Genomic DNA, 19,578 nt, shown 5'->3' with positions numbered 1-19,578 from the left:
CTCCACTGAGCTAAGGTGCTTTTTCATCAGGCAGTGAGGGGGTTAAGTCTGACTCTGCATTCGCCGAGCAGGCCTCCCTCCCTCCCTTTCTCTTCTCTCCCTATCCATCCATTTTTACTGTGTGTGTCTTTTTTAGGGGAGGGCTGTGCCATCTGCAAGGCTGGATTGGGATATACACTCTCAAGTAAGTTTGATAACAAAACAGCACTACCGGGTTTTGTTTTACATTCATTTTGAGCACACACGTCTTCCATCTGATGTGAATAGGCGACCTTTCTTTTTTTAACTATAGTTAAATTGTTCTACCCGAAAGCTACGGGATATGTCGAGAGACGGAGGCGTTTCTTTTTCCACCCAAAGCCTCCCCAAGTTGGGACCCCACTGACGCGCTTTGACATGAAGGTAAGAGGGAAAGTGGACGCAGAGGGGATCGGGGTTGTGTTCTTGTTATTCTGTCGAGGTTCCAACTTTTTTAACTCCCGAACATAGCTGAGTCACGGTCACTTTCACCTACCCGATCATATCATTTGACGCAACGTGCACCACTCGTCCTAGTTTGGGACAAAAAGGACACGAGTGAAATCGAGACCCGTGTTTTCATCCAGCGGTTTTTGTGTTATTTCAAACATCTGTAAGACATAACAAACACACCTGGGATGGCATGTAGGCCTGGTCCGGGAACAGTTTGATTCCCAAAAGTATGATGAAATATGTTAGGAATTGATGGGCTCACTTTAAACTTTGCTTGATTTTTTTTTTAAACTGGAGAATTTGCTTTACAAAAGTATACAGTCTCCAGGTGGAATCAGACAAAGTAAATACTTTACTCCAGTATGTAACCATGTCAAGGTCACAAGTTACAGTCAAGCTGCTGGAGAAATATTCGTTTTGTTATGAAAGATAGGGTGACTGATAGGAGTATAATGTGTGTGTAGTGGTGGGAAGGGAGTGGTGCTTCCCTTATCTACCTACTATTAGCAGGGGGAATGTAAGTAGGCCTAAGTACATTAACTCAATAAGGCTTCTGCAATTTTCAGGTACTTTTACTTAAATTGAGTATTTCCATCGAATGGTACTGTGTACTTCTACTCCACTACATTTTAAAGTGAAATATTGTTCTTTAAATTCCAACTAAAATGTAATATATTACACATTATTACACATTAAGCTACCAACTGTATCAAAGCCAAAAAAACACCAGCTCCAGTCCAATGTCGAGGGGCAATGTGATAGTGCTGTACAAGCAATATTGTATAACTGTAAAACAATACTATATTATACTGTAGCTATATTTAGATTTAACATGTATACTTTTACTATTGGTACTTAACATAGTATGATGCTTGTTCATTTACACTGGGGCATTACTACTACTTGTTATTAAGGTACAACATCTGACTACTTCTTTCATCACTGCCTTTTAGTCCAACTGAAGTTATAGTAATTTGTCAGACATTAGTTTATCTATATTATGTCTGTAAGAACAGCTTTCATGGAGGCGTCCAGATTGTGTTAGAAATCTAGTCAAAGAAGCAATTTCATTGTCACACTTGCATTAAACCTCCACGCTCAGTTCCTCTTTGATTTAAATTCATTACTGGAAGAGAACATTTGAAACGGTTATCTTTTCCTCTCCAGCCAAGTGACCCCAGGGATCAGGAGATAATGGGACTGAAAGGCGAGCATTGGTTACCTCTTGAGATTTAACCTGTGGTCCGCTGAGCCACAAGCATTTTCTTTCTTACTACCACTCTCCAATCTATTTACAGCACTCTCATGATATGACTGATAATGCAGGCCACCCAAGTGCTGTCACCTTTTATTCATAGCATGCCCACAGCATGTTGAGGTGTATAAAGAGTTGAACACTAAGGTTTTTAGTGAAAACATTTTTTGACAATATCAACATGGCTGTATTTTACATCGGTTATGAATCTGTTTTGTCATAGGGATGGATATCGACCATTTTAATATCTCTCATCTCAGGCTTCGTAACAGTCTGGAAATACTTACTCATGACACAGCACTTTACTTCTAAGTAAAGGGGATTGATTCTTTGTGTTTATGCATTTCACTTCCAAGTTAAATAGATAAGACAGACATTTGAGTTAAACCTTTTCAACTGACTCACTGCCCCGCCTTTGTGAGGAAAAGCAGTCCAATGTCCAGGACAATGTGACATGCATTCAAATAGATATGACTATTGATGTAAAATAAAAGTAAAAAGTGTCTTTTTCTGGTGGATTACTGTGTGGATATGTGTGTAGTAGTTACATGTTTGTCAGTCTTTGAATGCTTTGAAGGCCTACTGCTGCTGTTGTAATGTAATCAGGTCAGAAAAATAGTGGAGGTGGAGCGCCCACCCCTCCCGTTTTTTTTTGCTCAAAGGTAAAACACAGATATCTACACGGACCGGTTAGGTTGAAGTCCCTTTGTCTGAAACTAATGTTTGCTTTATTTTTGAGAAATTGATTTTTAGAATAGCTCTTTCAAGCTACTCATTGCTTATGAACAGTGCTCGGTATGTACTACTCACCAAGTTGTTTCAGGGAAAACTGAGCCCAGGTGTTGTGTTTCACATTGCTGGAAGGTGCTGGGTGGTTTCTCTCTCCTTCCAAACACAATTACTGAGTGAAACAATGTGTAAGAGTTCAGCTCTAGTCAGCAGTGATGTTTGTAACTCAAGCAAAAGGAGTAACTGAAGAAGATTGTTGTGTGTATTATCTGTGAAAAAGTTCTCTCTATAAATATTTGACATTCGAATATTAATGTAAAGATATATATTTTCTTTCCTCAGAAACACACTTGTGGACATCACTGAAGTAAAGGAGTTCTGCTTCATTGCGTTTCTCCACTGAACAGATTTCTAACAAAAGCAGTGGGCTGGCCTGCTGTTAGACTATTTTATTCCCCCACCTGTAAAACGCTACTGCCATCATGCAGACCTCATCACTGCGCCGCCAGGTGAAAAACATGGTCAACAACTTCACAGAGGCTGAGGTCAAGGTACGGGAGGCCACCTCCAACGATCCCTGGGGTCCTCCCAGCTCGCTTATGTCTGAAATCTCAGACCTGACCTTTAATGTAGTGGCTTTTCAGGAGGTTATGGGTATGATCTGGAAGCGGCTTAACGACCATGGTAAAAACTGGCGCCACGTATATAAGGCAATGACCCTGCTGGACTACCTGATCAAATCAGGCTCCGAGCGTGTGGCCAAAGAGTGCCGCGAAAACATTTACACCATCCAGACACTAAGAGACTTCCAGTACATAGATAGAGATGGACGGGACCAGGGTGTTAATGTCCGGGAGAAGGCCAAGCAACTAGTGACTCTGCTGAAGGATGATGAAAAGCTGAAGAAGGAGAGGAGCCAAGCACTGAAGACTAAGACACGCATGGCCGGGGCCAGCAGTAGCTTAGGCTCCGGATCGATTCCTCCTCCATACCCGGGACGTCGCACAAGCCAGCCAGCAGGGGCCTATGCGGAGGAGGCTGGCAGGTGCCGAGGCTCACCATCCTCATTTCACTGTGAGTAACATTGATAACTATGAATGATAACTATTTTTTTTGGCATGTAATCTGTCATTTGTCAGGAATGCACCCATGACAGGTCAACGTTAATCAGGTAAAAGTAAATGTAACCTTATAAATGATGAAGGCAGAAGAAAGAAAATATTAAAAGCATTCCTCGCCTAGGTTTTCCATTTGATCCCAACAAAAAGCTATTTTATAGATACACTGTCAGTTAATGTTTATATGAGCTTTATTAAAATAGGATTTCTACTTTTAAATTAACTAGGCTAAACAAAACTGCAATTTGGTCTGCCTCTACATTTAAATGAAAATCAATATATTCTTTAAAAAAACGATATATAAAAAGACTTATAAATAATGACACAGCAATGGACATTTGAAAACAAAGGTGTATCTTTAAGATGGTGATGTGATGTTTTCACACTATTATGGATTAATCCAGATCAAGGGATCGTTACACCCCTCAGTTAAATTGTTTCACTCTCTGCCAAGTTTTTGAGATCTCTACATCAATGAATTATCACTTGTCATTTCTCAATGGGTTGGACGCTATTTTAATACCAACAACTCCTTCCAAAATATAAGCTCTGATGAGTATTTCATTTCTACTTTTTTGTCCTCCATTATTTCAGTTTTGCTCGACACTGATGGTAGGACAACTGCATTCCTTTCATTCTCCTGTTTACAGCAATGTCAGCTAAACTGGATTTACAAAAGAGAGGAGGCCCTGTTTGTGCATGTCTCAATCAAATGTGAAAACACAACTGGATACCATGTTTACATGTACGATCTGTCTGCTACGGTAGAGATGTTGGTTAGGTGGCTAGAATATAGGACCAAAGTGATTCCTCAGTGAGGGTGTAGGGGTTAGGACATCTGATGTCATTGACTTGTATAACATATTTTGAAAAAGCATTGTGTGGCCTTTGTAGATGTGGTATGCCTGCTGTGCACTATATACTTTGGCATTTGTCTGTGTGGTTTGGTCAGTAGCAGAGCTGTGGCTTCAACAGAACAATCTGAGGCCTGTTTCATGGTGTAAACAGAGAAATGCCCTCAGGTGGGGGTGAGATATAATCCCTCAAAACTCCAATATATTTCTTACGTGAAACAAGTTTCTTGCATATGTTTTGTAGACGAGGGTGCGCCAGTGGAAACATGTGGTAGAAACAGTTACCAGGTGTAATGTTACAATAGAAGCAGTGTTTGTAGTAAACAGAAGAAACATATACTTATAAGTTTAAAATCATCAGACACTCTGACAATCAAAGCAAATATTTGAAATGAGTTGTTTTTTATTCAGAAAGGAATGCCTTCAGAAAAACCCTTACATTTGTGATCGTAATGCATGCGTGCCCTGTGTCTGCTGCTGTAATTCCAACTCTCTTTTTTAGTTTTCGCAATTTTGTCGTTTTGCCCTAGAGGATTGTACGTTTTAAGATTTTAGAGGGAGGATAGTGGTGGATCTCTTTTAGATTTCAGGAACCCGTCATGGTGGTATACTGATGGCTTGGGTGGCGGGCAAGAGGTTGGCAGCAGCTAATTGCCAGCAAGCATTCCAGCTCATAATGGGATATTGAGGGGCAGCACAGTGGAAATGATTGGTTTCTGAGACCTGACTTTGCCAACGTGTAGCCAGCTTCCCTCTTTTAGCCCCATGACCCACAGCCTGATGCCCAGACTGACATACTGCCGGCCCCCCTGGCCCGTCCCCTCCTCCAAACCTGGACATGCGTCCTGGATCCCACCCAAAGGATTCAGGGTAATAAGGTGGGCCCCACTCCAACCCGTCCATTCCTTTGCCCCTCCACCACCCTCACTCTCCACACAGGCGCCCCATTGTTCTTGGTGCAGGCAGTGTTAGGCAGGCCGTGGCAAGCAATGCCAGCAAAGGCCCTAAACAACGGGCAGTGGAATCAAATTAACATTCAAAAACAGTGTCAGCCTAAAGGGTTCCTTCTTTGTTTTCCTGTTTATTTTCATCTGTTAATGTTTCTGTTCACACCCGTCTTCTCTGCCTCTGTCCCTGTAGCCTCGTCTTCCTCTCCTCGACTTGCTCCAGACATGGAGCAGGCTCTGCCATCAACCAGTGGAGAGGAGGAGCTGCAGCTGCAGCTGGCCCTGGCTATGAGCCGGGAAGAAAGTGAAAAGGTACCTCTAACTAAGATATCACAGACACACACACTGAGCACACACAAACCTCTCATCCCTACTGCACACTACAAGTGCCTGTCTCTACTAGGCCGCCATTTCACAGAAACCTTTAACAGAAAGTGATCTCATCAATTCTGTCTCTGATGTGGTCAATAATGTCTCTTTGACAAATCCGTGTGAGCAATGCTTTGGAGCGAGGAAACTGTGAGTGAGGAGCCAGACAGGATGTGTGCATTGATCCACTCCTACAGCCTGTCCTCGTCTCCATGGCAAGCACAGGCGTTGCCCACTGTGACTCCTGCTCTGCTTCTATGGGAATTTGTGCACAGCAGTTTCTGTGATACTTCTCTGATCTGAATAACCTTAAATCGTTAGATTTATTTAAGAATCATTCAAGCTAAATCAAGCTTTTACCTTTCCCTTTGAAAAAGTCTTCCTCCTAATCCTTCCTGCTTGACCCTAGCTGCCTCCTACAATGGATATTGATGAACAGACCCAGCTCCAGATTGCTATGACTCTCAGCAAGGAGGAGACCAAGAAGGTACAAGTATGCTGGGATATAGGATGACTCTTCCTTTGCATCCTTTGCTCTAAAGCACATCTTCTGTTGCTCTTCACACTAAAAACCAACCTCACAATAGAGTCTCAGCCCTTTTGAGAAAAACTACTGCATGCACTACTCGCTCTCCTTTATACATCCGGCTTCACTTCACCATGAACAGGAAAAATACATGTTTTTTTTTGTTTACAGCGACTAATCGGACGAGGCTTCATCCTTCTGTTCAACTAACCATCATATCTCTCCTCTTAGTTCAGTAGTATGACATCATGTCAAACACTTTCCTGGTGTGGCATCAGGAAAGGGCAGAAGGTTGGACCCTTTTACTCTGCCGGATTGGGACACCTTTATAATTGCATGCAATGTATTGTTTGTTTTTCCAAGCATTATTCACCCTTTTGTTGACCAAATACTAATTGTAATTTCCTCCCTGGTCCCCCTCCCCACCCAGCCAGTCAAACCTGTACCTGTGGCACTGGAAATGGATGAAGAATCCCAGCTTGAGTTAGCCCTGAGCCTGAGCAAGGAGGAGCACCAGCAGGTAGGGTTTGTTGTTGTCACTGGGGGGGGGCAAACACTTTTTATTTTTGGAGATGCTGAGATTTAAACTTACATTCTCATGTCACTGTTTCCTGTGGCAACAAACAGTAAATGATGATGGGTCTCCCAACTTTTTGTTTTTGAAGTTGTTTTGAATTATTGCTGTAGTCATTGCTTGTTTCATAGTTTATTAGCTTTTCTAGACCAAAAAAAACTTTAAGCAACTTCACAGTTAACTAGCTCCAGGGAACCTTTCTGGCTCTCCTAACCCACCACAGCTGGGTGAATGAAACGGTCACTTATCGTGTGACTCTTGGGATTTTTCCTGGGAAAGTCCCCACATAGATCAAGTTTGAAATGCTACACATGCAAGTGCTTTTATTGGTGAACCATTGGCTCAATGACCATTGTGTTACTTGATAGACTTTTTTTTCAATTGGAAATCTTCAAGATTATTACCTTGAATTAAGTAATGTGATCCTACCTTTCATTTTAGGTTACAGATTAGGGAATCATCCTCCATGTTTTATTGTTTTCTCTAATAATGATCAACCACTTTAAAATGGCAAACTTGCTTCTTTCTTATCACTGTTGTTTTATCTGGTGTAACTTCTCACTGTCTCAGTCCTTTTCCTCCCTTGTTTCCTCTCTAACTATGCCACAATAGAGCTGCTCTGTTAGAAATCGGAGTGATATCTCTCTTCTGTTTGACCACAGAATTTGGTTGGTTTGTGCCCATCGCACTCATCTATATCTGGGTCATACGTTACCCAGAAAAAAACAAACAAGCTGGCTTTGGAGCTAGTGAGCATGGGTTGAGTCATAAATACACTATGAAGTGACAAATTACAATATGGGAATTTTGCCGGAAGCTGTCATGCCCAAAGGCGACCATGTGTCTTTCTGTTGACAGGAGCAGCTCAGTCGCCAAGGAGATGAATTGACGCTCAAGAAAGCTCTGGAGGAAAGCAAACATGAGATGGATTCTAAAGGCGGGGTATGAAATATTGGGGTATGGAATATCTCAATGGGGGTGGTGAAATACAACCATACATTGTAGTTTAGTGTTTTTCTCATGCTTCGAGGACTAAAATAAAATTACAAATGATATTGACTTATGATAATGATTAGGTGCTTGATTATTTGGTGGAATCATGTTTTACATCTCCAGAATAACATTACACTTTTTGAAAAATTAAATTCAACTTTTTCATTGAGGATTTGATAACCGTCTGAGAGTAGAAGCAATATACTAAATTGACCCTGTTTTTCTTGTTTTTGTCAGACTGCCTTCATGGACCTTGTAGATGTTTTCGCATTGCCCTCAGCGCAGCCTCCTCGTGACCACCGATGGAATAATGCCCCCCCTCAGGCAGCTGCTCCTCAGGAGATAAGGGATCCCTGGGACACAATGGGTGAGACTTGAGTTAGCTTACCATGACTAAAGAAGGAGAGTTCAAAGGATAAGTTGGTATATTCACTTTGAATTGTCACGTGCTGAAAAGTGCTATATACATAAACTTGCCTTGCCTTGCCTATATTTTATAAAAGTAACTTTTTATCATTAAAGGAACTGTTACCGTATCCTTCCATATTATGATGAGATATATAATCAGAACAGGAGGAGGCAGAGAAAGCAGAATTAGTTTTTTTACTTATTATTTCTCTAATCCCCCCGTCAGGGAAATGTAACAGTTAGAGCAAATATGAAGAAATATCTTCCTTTAAAAGTATCCAACTGAACCTTTGAGCCAAAGTTGTGTAGTAAATAATAGTCAGAAACATTTGTTGCCTTATTTTAGAGTGCAGTGTTGGAATGAAACCCAACATTCTTCATATTTACGGCACAACATGTTCTGCCTTTAGTTCATGCTAAAACAGGAGACTCTCTCTCTCTCTCTCATTCACCTGTCTGTTACTAAAAAAGGCAGCACTAGCATCCCGACGGTAGATCCTCCCTGGATGGCACCGCCAACTGCCAACAGCCCCCCTCCACCATGGGAGCCCACAGTCGACCCCTGGGATGACCCTCAGAGCCACCTGAAGGCCCCCGGCCAAGAATGGGCCTTCCCTCCCAGCACAGGTAATATAAGCTCCCATGCAGCTCAGCCGAAAAATAAATAGGAGGTGCAACATAGATATTTACAAAGACATATTTAAAATAATATAATGAAATGTATGTGGGTATGTTTATAGCCTCCTCTCAAATGGATGCATTCTCAGCACACATGGGAGCTACAAGGGACTCCGGTGCTCGACCTGGAAGCCCCTCAGGTAAACAGTGAATTATTTTACTGTTTTGTGGTTCTGTGCATCCCACACATTTGCAATGTAAGAACTTCATATTTTTTCGCTTTTAGATGGCGATCTGTTTGATGAGGCCATGGATGGAGGCCAGGTGAACTTGAATGGGCGAGGAGAGGGCAGTCCTGAGCTTTTTGACCTGTCACGTCTTGGAGAAAGCTTGGCTGCCCCCAGCCCTCGTTCATGCAGGACACCTGAGGCCTTCCTGGGCCCCACAGCAGCTTCCTTGGTGAACCTGGACGCCTTGATCCCAGTAAACCCCCCAGCCAAGATCCTGAACCCCTTCCTATCAGGTAATATCTGTACTATTGGCTGAAGATACAATACTATTTTTGGGAAAGACCAGGGAAGTCAAGAGACTTTAATAGCTGAAACTCTAGCTTTAAATCAGTTCTGTGTAGACTGATCTATTAAAATGTTATTTTTCTCACATTTATGCAGAATCTAGAGTCAAATTAAGCCGGCTCAAAGTGAACGACGGGAGCCGGCTCGAACAGGCCTTTTTTTCATTTTTATAAATGATCTCCGCGCTACGGGTGCTCCGTGAATGCATGCAGTGACATGTAATATCCAAGGAGACTGTTGGATGCTGCTGTTTTGAGCATTGCAATATATTTATTAGGCTCAGCAAAGATTTGTTGTCAGTTTGTATAGGTGTTGCTATTTGCTTTTTTATAGCGTGGTTCTACAATCAGAGAGTTACAAGGGTCTGTAAATGCAATGAAAACAATTGGCCACAGCAAATAATTTATATTACAAATGTAATTTTTACTTTTGAATATTTCAGTACAAAGGATGTATTGAATAATTTAAGTGATATATAAGTACACATATAAATCATTAGTCAAAACAGGGCTAAATTTGATTTACCTATTCACCCCGCCCCCTTAAAAAAAAAAAACTCTTTTGAACGGCTCTCGCAAAGGAATGGAGCCATAAGATCCGGCTCCCTTCAAAGAGCCATAATTCCCATCACTAATATCAATGATCCATTTGCAAACTCTCGCACAACTCTTGCAGTATAATCACAGTCTAATTCACTTGGTTTGCTCACAACTCACCAAACACATGGTCCTTAAACCATTCTGTATGAAGCTGACTTGCACATACGAGTAGTGTGCCTGGGCATATGTGTGATTGTTAATGCAGAAGGGTTGAGAATATGAAAATATTTGTGGGGGAAGTATTCCTTTGGGGCAAACCTAATAGTTTTCTGTTGTTTTCTTTCTGTCTAGGTCTGAGTGCTCCTTCACCCAACAATCCATTCCAAACTGAGCAGCCCAAACTAACTCTGAATCAATTGGGCTCTGGCTCGATATCTTCTGCGCCTCAGGGCACTTCCCTTCCATACAGTGCCTCCTTGCCCCTGCCAATGAGCCACCAGCCTACTAGCCTCCCTATGTCCCTCACTCACCCCACCCAGCCAGGTTTCGGCCTGCCGGGGACCCTCCCTGAGCCCTTGTTGCCCTTCTCTTCAGGAAGCACCGACGGATCACAGGCTGCACACAGCAGCCAGAACCCTTTCTTATGAGGACCAACTAAACTGGAAATATAATCTAAGAAAAAGGGGAACGCTATTAGATTTTGCTCTTGAAATATAATTCTAATCAAAGACTGAACTTCAGCCCCAAGGACTTGTATGACTTCTTAGTCGTTTTTATAATGTAGTTACCTTTAGATTGATGCAAGCTGGTTCGACTCTTCTCTGCAATGATCTGTCCTGCTACTCTTGTCATGATTGCATTAGTAGGGTATACAATTGATAACACCTTTTTTATTAGAAACCATTCGTGTCATGTTAACCTTCTACCTTTTGCAAATTCAATTTAGACAAAACATACACAAAAGCAGTTTGTTAATTGTTCACTTAGCCACAATTACCAGGCAAATTGACTATGGCTTTAGAAGAAGGCAACAAGTCTTCTGCTCACTACTTCTGCCGTCATGGGCACATAGATTTGTGTTATTCCTGTGAAGAGACAAGAGTTGTATGGATTGTGGGTTTCTGTTGGCGCCAGAACTGATGAAAACATCAGTGTGTACATTATTATACTCAAGTGAAATTAATTGCTGGGCTTAACTGAATGAAATGATAGTTTTGGAGGACTGGAAGTGCTTCAAAATGCACAATAAGCAAGGGAACATGTAATAATTAAGAGTTTAATTGCTTGTGATCCACTGAATCATCAAATATAAGGGTGTAATCACAACGCTGCGTCATTCTTTAGTTGGTTTTATTATTTTGTATGTTCTAATTTTTCTGTGATATCAATGCATTATAATGAAATTATGAAATCTCAGACTCACAGCTAGTTGTGGTTCCAGTATTTGTTAACTTTATGCCCCCTGCTGGTAGTGACTCATTGCCACCATGCTGCATCACTTACAGAAATCAGACTATTTTGTTTTAATATAAAACAAGTCTTTACTTAGACATGAGAATCTAACTGCAGTTAGTCATACATTCCAGCGGCGTATCTGTGGCATTTAATTGGTAAAGGTGACCAGTATAAAAACAACTAACTGTAAGATCTACAGTATTATTTGGTTTAACAAGAGTTATGGTACTTAATAATCACAACATCCTGCCATAATACACTAATATATTTCCTTTCCCATTCACACTGTTGAACAGTAGCCATATGTATATGGAACCAAAGATACAGCACCAGTTCATCAGTTTAACACATCATTAAGTCCATCCAAACTGTGTGTACATTTACATTGTCTTTGCACACAGACATTTCAGACATATCTTGCCAAGAAGCTAGATCAAGTCCTGTGGGAGGAGCATATTTTCATAAGGAAAAAACATATGATATTTCACTTGACTATGATGGACTCCAGCCAGCTCAGCACCTCCTGAAGTCCCTGTCCAGAGCGGGCACTGAGTTCCTGTGTTGTGATCGGCTGAGTAGCAGATGCAATGATGTCATCCATTCTGAACAGCGACTTTATCTCCACGAGACTCATAGTGCAGGGCATGTCCCTGGACAAGGGGAAAAACAACAAATAAAATGAGAAAATACACAATGGCACAAACAAAACTCACCAAGAGACGGAATTAAGATAATGGATACATATTGTGTTCCTTCTGCTGACACTGACCGCTATGGTAAGTACATTTAGTGAACAATGTGTGTGTGAATGTCACCTCTTGTTGAATAGAATAAGCACAGAGGCATTGTGCAAATGCTCAGCAGAGAGAACTGACAGCAGCTGGATACAGGAGGCGGATATCTGAGCAATGTTGGCTGAGTCCACCATGAACTATGAGAAAGCCAAAAAAACAAACAAATAATGCGACCAGTCTTTTGTCAACTGTTGCAAATTAACACGGTAAAAATAACATACAATTACAGATGAGCAGTCTTTGAAGTAACTCGGCCATATAGGACCCATGCAGCCTCCCAGCTCTCTCAATGTCATCTTCTTCTTTTTCAGTTTCAGGTCTGTCAGGTTGGTTCCTACCTGTGGAGGTTACAAAAAAACGAGAGCATTACATGGATGGCTTTGTCTCATAAAAACTGCGAATATATTAAAACTACCTTTCAATAACACTTACTGTAGGCAGGGTAGAAGGAGGTTCGCCCAGTTCCTCCAATCCATGCAAACTGAGCTGTAAACTAAATATGTCATGGAAGATATCCACTGGTGATAACCATCAGCTTTAGAGAAAGCAACTTATTTCAATATCATATTTAAACAGTTTATGATATATCATAGTACGACATGTTTGATCAGTTATAAATGGGACAGTTTGTACTAATCGTTTTGATACATGTGCGTGTTATTTAAATACAGTGTGACAGTATCGTGTCATGTATTTGCTCAAATCCAGTCTACAAATATTGTTTTGCAACTAAATGCGTACTTTTCCGGTGCAAGATTAGATAGTAGGCCACATCCAATAATTATCTACAAAACGCTTGTATACAGTTTGTGAATTACTTACTCTGTAACTTGCCTTAACAGTTCATTGGAATTACTAACGTTACACCAGCTCATCAGGCTAAATTAGCCTACGTTAGCTAGATAAACCAATTAACTTTAATTGTTGTATTCCACCTTTTCTCAAATGTAGTTCAAAACATTCTACTGTGCACAAAGGATATTTTGTAGACGTTTCAGCAACAACGTTTTCCCGACGCCAGTTGCTCCAAGAAGCAGACAAATGTCATCTCTGTTCATTTCTGTTCAGGAGCATACCGAAGCTAATGCTAGCATGTAGTCGTTATAGCTAGCTTCACTTGCCACCAAGGCAACGCTCACGTGGCCGTGATTCGTTGCTGTGATAGGACGAAATATGAATGAGTCACTTCTGTCTGTTTTTCTGATTGGTGGAAGAAAACAGATCACCGTCCCCGGAAGCTGTCAAAACCCTGGTCAAAACGCCCCCCCCCCCCCCCCCCCCTAACTTCGGGCCCTGCAAGAGCAGTTTGTTGTTAGCATTAGCAACACTTTATCCTGTCAAATTGGTGGCAATAATAACCATGGAAGCTCAATTAAAGAAAGAGCTGGGGACAGCCATGCTGAAGTCAACGGGTCACTCGGGAGGTGGATGTATCAGCGAGGGCCAGAGTTATGATACTGACAATGGGAGAGTGTTTGTGAAGATCAATCACAAGAAAGAGGTATGTGATTATCATTGTTTTGTATTTGAATTACATATACTGACTTGTATTCAGTTGGTGTCTGATCAAATACGTTCTCAGTAGATAGACCATCTTAAAGCTAGACAGACTGCCACTAAACTTTATGCACACATTGTGAAATTATTAAGACTACAATAATTATTTATCATGCTATATAGTGTTTAGATCTGTGCTACTGGCCACATCACCCCAATTCTGGCCTCACTACACTGGCTTCCAGTCCGGTTCAGAATTGATTTTAAAATCCTTTTATTTGTATTTAAAGCACTAAATGGGTTGGCTCCGGCCTATATAGCTGAACTCCTCCAGCGCTACACCCCAGCCAGAGCTTTAAGATCTGCTGACCAACTGCTGCTGGTAGTGCCTAAGACCAGGCTCAAAACCCGAGGGCACCGAGCCTTCGCAGCAGCTGGCCCCAGGCTCTGGAACACTCTTCCCCTCCATGTGAGGTCGGCCCAGACCCTAGGGGCTTTTAAATCCACACTGAAGACACACTACTTCTCTCTGGCCTTCTAGTTAGAGTGGGGTTACGACTCCTGACTGTTCCATGTGTTGTTTTTATCTGTTGTGATTTATTGTGATGTAATGTGTTTTTATGTGTTTAAATTACATGTACAGCACTTTGGCTCGACCAAAATCGTTTTTAAATGTGCTCTACAAATAAAACTTGATTTGATTTGACTGGACTTGTCACCAGCCTAAACTCATTTTCTATTTAGGCCAAATTGATGTTCGATGGGGAGATGGCCAGTTTGGAAGCAATTTTAAAGACAGAAACTGTTAAAGTCCCCAAGCCTGTGAAGGTCATTGAGCTTGACACAGGAGGATGTGCATTTGTGATGGAACATCTGGACATGAGAGGTCTCACCAAGTAAGAGCTACCTCCGACAATGTGTTTGGTACTTTATCAGTAAAATAGAGGGCAAAATGAAAATGTGTATCTGTGGCATTTAATTGGTAAAGGGGGCCAGTATAAAAATACTAACTCTAGGTAAGATATACTATAGTAGTATTTATTTGGTTTAACAAGTGTTATAGTAATCATAGCATCCTGCCATGATATCACTAATATATCTCCTTTCCCATTCACACTGTTGAACAGTAGCCATATGTATATGGAACCAAAGATACAGCACTAGTTCATCAGTTCAACGCATCATTAAGTCCATCCAAACTGTGTGTACATTGTCTTTGCACACAGATATTTCTGACATATCTTGCCAAAAAGCTAGATCATCATGAAAATATAGCCGTAAAAGTATCTTTTTTTTTAAACAATACTTTACTTATTTCCAAACCCAATGTTTAGGTACTCAAAGCACCTAGGCGAGCAGCTGGCAAACCTGCATGGTCACAACAAGAGACAGTTGGACACATTTAATAAAGAGCAGCAGACAGTGGGTAATTCAACTTAACATCACCTTCATACATTCAAAAAAATACACACGCAAAGTAAAATCAATCATCCTTTTTCCATTACTACACTGAATAACAGTTGCTTCTCAAAATATGATGCTATTTTAATGCGGATGATTATATAATGTATTTTACTGTACACAGGAAAAGGAGCTGGACAAATGGAGGTTGCTGTGGTTGACACATTTGGCTTCAGTTTACCTACATGCTGTGGATATCTACCGCAGGTACAAAATACAAATCTGTCAAAACGAAACTGTCTTGTAATCTCTAATATCTATGTGTAGTACATTTATGTGGTGTTTAAGTGTTACTGCATTTATTGTTTCCCCTTATGTCTACAGGAAAATGAGTGGCAGGATGACTGGGTGATGTTTTACTCCCAGCAAAGGCTGCAGCACCAGCTTAACATGGTGGAGAAATCCTATGGAGACAGACAGGCCAGTGAACTATGGGCCAAGCTACAGGTGCACCTGACCCCATCAATAGCAAACTATATTGTATACATGTCCCTATGTTTGTATCAATGATTTGACAGTGCAACTTACATATTGTGTCTGTTATTTACAGCTGAAGATCCCTCAGTTTTTCACAGATGTGGAGATTGTCCCTGCTCTCCTCCATGGAGACTTATGGGGAGGCAACGTGGCACAGTGTGCAGAAGGCCCAGTCATCTTCGACCCAGCCTCCTTCTATGGTCATTCAGAATATGAGCTGGGTATTGCCGGGATGTTTGGTGGCTTTGACAGCTCTTTTTACTCTGCTTACCATGAAAAGATTCCTAAAGCACCTGCAGGTTTTGCAAAGAGAAACCAGCTTTACCAACTCTTCCACTATCTGAATCACTGGAACCACTTTGGTGGGGGATACAGAGGCTCTGCAATAAGTATTATGAAGGACCTTCTGAAATAACTGCATTAACAATAACTTGTAGAAAACGTTAGTGTTAAACTCACACTGAAGTATCTACTGTATTTTGACAGATGCACATTTTAAGAGAACTTGTATGGCCAAGTGTTGAGACATACATTATATTCAAACTATGCAATGTTTATATTGTGTAGACAATACAGAACCAACAACACAAAACAATTCTGCTTTGCCTGCTACACCTACCAGTCTGCTTCCAAAATATGACAAACAGAATTCATATCTTCTAATTATCTTACATTGTATGTTTGAACAAGAATATACTGTATACTTTAAAGTATAAAGGCAGGCTACGGGTACCGGGAATTTAAGCTCGTTTTTTAGTTATAATTATATATGCCTAGAAGTTTCAAGTTGGTCCTAAACTCTATATGCTTCTTTAGTCTGCTGCTATCGTATGCATTGCCTGCATACGATCAATTGAATTTATCATATTCCCAGAGTTTGCAATGCTTTATACTTTGTCAAGATCATTATAGTCTGACTGTTGATACATCCAGACTGAAGCATTCACTAGAAAATCTGTATTTTAGTAGACTCTTGCAATATTATATGTCCACTGGCTGCTAAACCAATAATTAATCCTTGGATGAACCAAAGGCTTAGCTCTGAGCTGCTGTATTTGTTATCCACCTGATAATGAAAGGTATTAAAGTTGACTGTAACACTTTCCTCTTCCTCGTCATAAAGAGCTCTTCTTACTGTCTTTTGGACCTGCGCCACCAGAATCAATATCTCCTCTCCCAGGCTGTTTTTTTTTTACTGTTTTGTCTTGTCTCCTAGCAAATGCACGTATTAACATAAACCACACATAATCAATAAAATATGAAGAATACATTCTAAAATATCAACGCCTGAAACATGTAGGCTAGTTTGCTCTTCATTGATTTAAATAGCAAGAAAAAGTGGGATGCAGACGGCAGTGAAAAAGAAAAATGACATCCAACCACCCGTCGGTATGTAAACATCCCTCAGAAGGATGAAATCACATTGACAAGGCCGGGGGAAGAAGGATTTTGTTCATATCATTAAGAAAACTGGGATTAAAAACGTTTCCCCCTTATAACACGGCTTGGCGACCGGCTGTATCAAAGGAAAAGTAAGAAGAAGACGACAAAGGGCAAGAACAATGACGTTTCTACACCGATGAGAGGCAGCAATACACCAACGTGTGTCTACTCTGCCGGAAATAAACCAAAGAAGAAGCATTTCTGGGGCGGGGCGCGAGTTTGACTGCCATGGTTTGACTGCGTACATCACAACAGAAGAGCTGAAGACTAATGACTGGGTTTAGTTTAATGCTATTAAATTCATTTTTTGTGTAGTCTTTTTTCATGCCATTACTGGCTATCCAAGTCCGTGTCGTAGCTATTTGAGTTCAATACATTACATCGTTTCTCAAGCAATTTTGTTTGTTTTTGTTACGTTTGCTTGTGTTGAATGCTAATAGTAGCTAGCTAAGTGTGTTAGAACCGTTATAACGCTAACGTTAGCCTCTGCATCAACGTGAGAAGTCTGACAGGATGGCCTCATCGGAGACAGACAGTGGGTGTCCCGGTGTTGAAGAAGGAGAGTCTTTTGTAAAACTGTGCGTGTTGGAGGGCTTCAGTGAGAGCAGCGAGACCAAAGCTCTCATAGCCAGCCTGCCTGAGGTCCACGGGGACATGGTGACAAGCGAGCGCGCCACAGAGAAGTTCTTAGGTGAGACAGGCATCCACAGACAACATGAAGCACAGCATGTCATTTTAACCGTGGCTTGTTCGCAATTCATCACACTGTTTCTTCCTACAGTGACAATGGACAGATACCAAGAGCAGCCTCATCTCCTGGACCCTCACTTGGGTAACGTGCACTGTGATGACAGCACACACACAATCTATATAGAAGAATATGTTTATGATAACATATTTCAAACTTGGTTTCAGAATGGATGGTTAACATGATACTGGAGTTTGTGAGGAGTGATACGTCCCCGCCTCCGTTAGTTCATTTGAGTTTCAAGTTTCTCTACATCATCTGTAAGGTCAGTCTAACACAGTGTTCACATTGGCGGTGTCTTCACTACTATGTCAGTGAAAACCCACCTGACTGCACTAAAGAGAAGAATACAAACAGAATTGTGTTTATTGTTTTAATTCAAAAGGCTGAATTGTGTCATTTGTTTGCAAAATCTGCTATCAGAAATGGTTTACAGTGTTTCCCACAGATCTGAAATATACTTGTGGGGGTGGTGGTAGCGGGGACGTGCCTTTGTGACGTGCAACAACATTAACATTAACCTTTCTGTTGGTCGCTTGTTAGCAGACCCTTCACGCGATTGCAGAGCGAACAGGTACAGGCAGGGCCCATAGTGATAGCCCTATAGTTTAAATCACCCACACATGAAAATATGGAAATGAGTTACTATTTAAAAAAATTAATTTATTTATAAATTTATTTAGGAACCTATCCATGTGATTTTTAGTGGGGGTCGACCTCAAATCCTCTAGGGGGGTCCAGGGGCATGCCCCCGGTAAGATTTTATTTTTTATTTTGGAGTTAAATGCATCAATCTGGTGCATTTTGAGGGGGAAATAAAGAGACTAGATCTATGGAAACACCTATATTAAACAGAACTGTATACATTTCAATAATCATAAAATCATGGCCATAACCAATAACATACCATTTCCAATATGAAAAAAACACTGAAACTTGTTTATTAATTTATTTTTGGTTCATTTATAGTTGTGAGTGTGTCTGTGCTCCTGAATCAGCCTCTCCTGTCTCCCTCCTCTCCCCCCTGCTCCTCTTTGAGGCAGCAGCAAAGACTAGCTTTCTCTCAACAAGTTTTAAAAGTGTATCTTACCTTTTTTCACCTAGTTAACTTTTTATTTATTTATTCATGCATATTTTACTAATCACATTACATTTCATTTAGCTGACACTTTTATCCAAAGCGACTTATAATGACCGATTACAGGGACATTCTCCCTGGAGTAACTAAGGGCTAAGTGCCTTACTCAAGGGCACACTAGTGTTCCTGGCAGGATTTGAACTCACAGCCTTCCGATCTTCAGCCCACCTCACTATCCATTAGACCAATCACTACCCTCTCAAATGGAAATATGTGTTTACATAAATGGTGACCACACCGTTTGAGACCCACTGAGAACTTAGACTAAGTTAACTATCTAAACACTCAGAGAGTCCTTTACCTCACCTGAGCTGAGGTTATCCCGAGCTTGAATGACACACAGAGACCAATCAAGGGCTTTGATTTATGATCTGTATGACAGTGGCCATGTCATGTGGACAGCCAGTCACCCTGTGTGAGGCAGGCCACTTAACAGGCCAGAAGGAGGCGAGATCAGAGCAAGGGAGCGAGGGATCATTGTCCACAAGTTAATCGATCGCAGATGGCGTCGTGGTCACGGACGAATAAAAAAAAAAAGTTATTTAAAAAAAAAAAAAAAAAAAACCTAAATGGGTCGCGAAATATACTT

At 41.1% G+C, this 19,578-nt stretch overlaps 4 protein-coding genes across 5 annotated transcripts in view; 3 read left to right on the top strand and 1 right to left on the bottom strand.

Moving 5' to 3' along the window:
- The first annotated feature begins 84 nt into the window (after positions 1–84).
- epn3a (epsin 3a) lies at positions 85–11,302 on the top strand. 2 transcript variants are annotated; one of them, XM_034219851.1, is made up of 11 exons: positions 92–402; positions 2,798–3,529; positions 5,568–5,686; positions 6,153–6,230; positions 6,700–6,789; positions 7,702–7,785; positions 8,074–8,203; positions 8,716–8,871; positions 8,985–9,062; positions 9,149–9,385; positions 10,328–11,302. In XM_034219851.1, exons 2-11 carry the CDS (start codon positions 2,938–2,940, stop codon positions 10,621–10,623), a joined length of 1,860 nt encoding a protein of 619 aa, XP_034075742.1. In that variant the 5' UTR covers positions 92–402; positions 2,798–2,937; the 3' UTR covers positions 10,624–11,302. The 2 variants fall into 2 exon arrangements, with proteins under 2 accessions (XP_034075743.1, XP_034075742.1); XM_034219852.1 differs by lacking the exon at positions 6,153–6,230 and having other exon boundaries at positions 85–402; positions 10,328–10,623.
- Positions 11,303–11,497: 195 nt separating this feature from the next.
- On the bottom strand, positions 11,498–13,397 carry arl16 (ADP-ribosylation factor-like 16). Its single transcript, XM_034219853.1, has 5 exons — positions 13,208–13,397; positions 12,658–12,713; positions 12,447–12,563; positions 12,247–12,362; positions 11,498–12,081 (listed from the first exon to the last, which is right to left on the bottom strand). The coding sequence occupies exons 1-5, from the start codon at positions 13,281–13,283 to the stop codon at positions 11,916–11,918; spliced, it is 531 nt and encodes a 176-aa protein (XP_034075744.1). The 5' UTR covers positions 13,284–13,397; the 3' UTR covers positions 11,498–11,915.
- Positions 13,398–13,585: 188 nt separating this feature from the next.
- Positions 13,586–16,825, top strand: fn3krp (fructosamine 3 kinase related protein). The gene is made up of 6 exons (XM_034219850.1): positions 13,586–13,726; positions 14,467–14,618; positions 15,057–15,148; positions 15,308–15,390; positions 15,508–15,630; positions 15,734–16,825. The coding sequence occupies exons 1-6, from the start codon at positions 13,586–13,588 to the stop codon at positions 16,073–16,075; spliced, it is 933 nt and encodes a 310-aa protein (XP_034075741.1). The 3' UTR covers positions 16,076–16,825.
- A 478-nt stretch (positions 16,826–17,303) lies between these two features.
- Positions 17,304–19,578, top strand: part of tbcd (tubulin folding cofactor D) — a 35,712-nt gene continuing 33,437 nt past the window's right edge. Inside the window, exons 1-3 of the mRNA XM_034219631.1 lie at positions 17,304–17,794; positions 17,885–17,935; positions 18,019–18,116. Coding sequence (XP_034075522.1) covers positions 17,617–17,794; positions 17,885–17,935; positions 18,019–18,116 — 327 coding nt within the window. The 5' untranslated portion in view covers positions 17,304–17,616. The remainder of the gene's footprint in view (positions 17,795–17,884; positions 17,936–18,018; positions 18,117–19,578) is intronic.

Source organism: Gymnodraco acuticeps, unplaced genomic scaffold (genome assembly GCF_902827175.1).
Source record: "Gymnodraco acuticeps unplaced genomic scaffold, fGymAcu1.1, whole genome shotgun sequence".
NCBI classification, from domain to species: domain Eukaryota; kingdom Metazoa; phylum Chordata; class Actinopteri; order Perciformes; family Bathydraconidae; genus Gymnodraco; species Gymnodraco acuticeps.
Note: the sequence above shows the minus strand (reverse complement) of the source record. Positions and strands in the feature narration are given on the sequence as shown.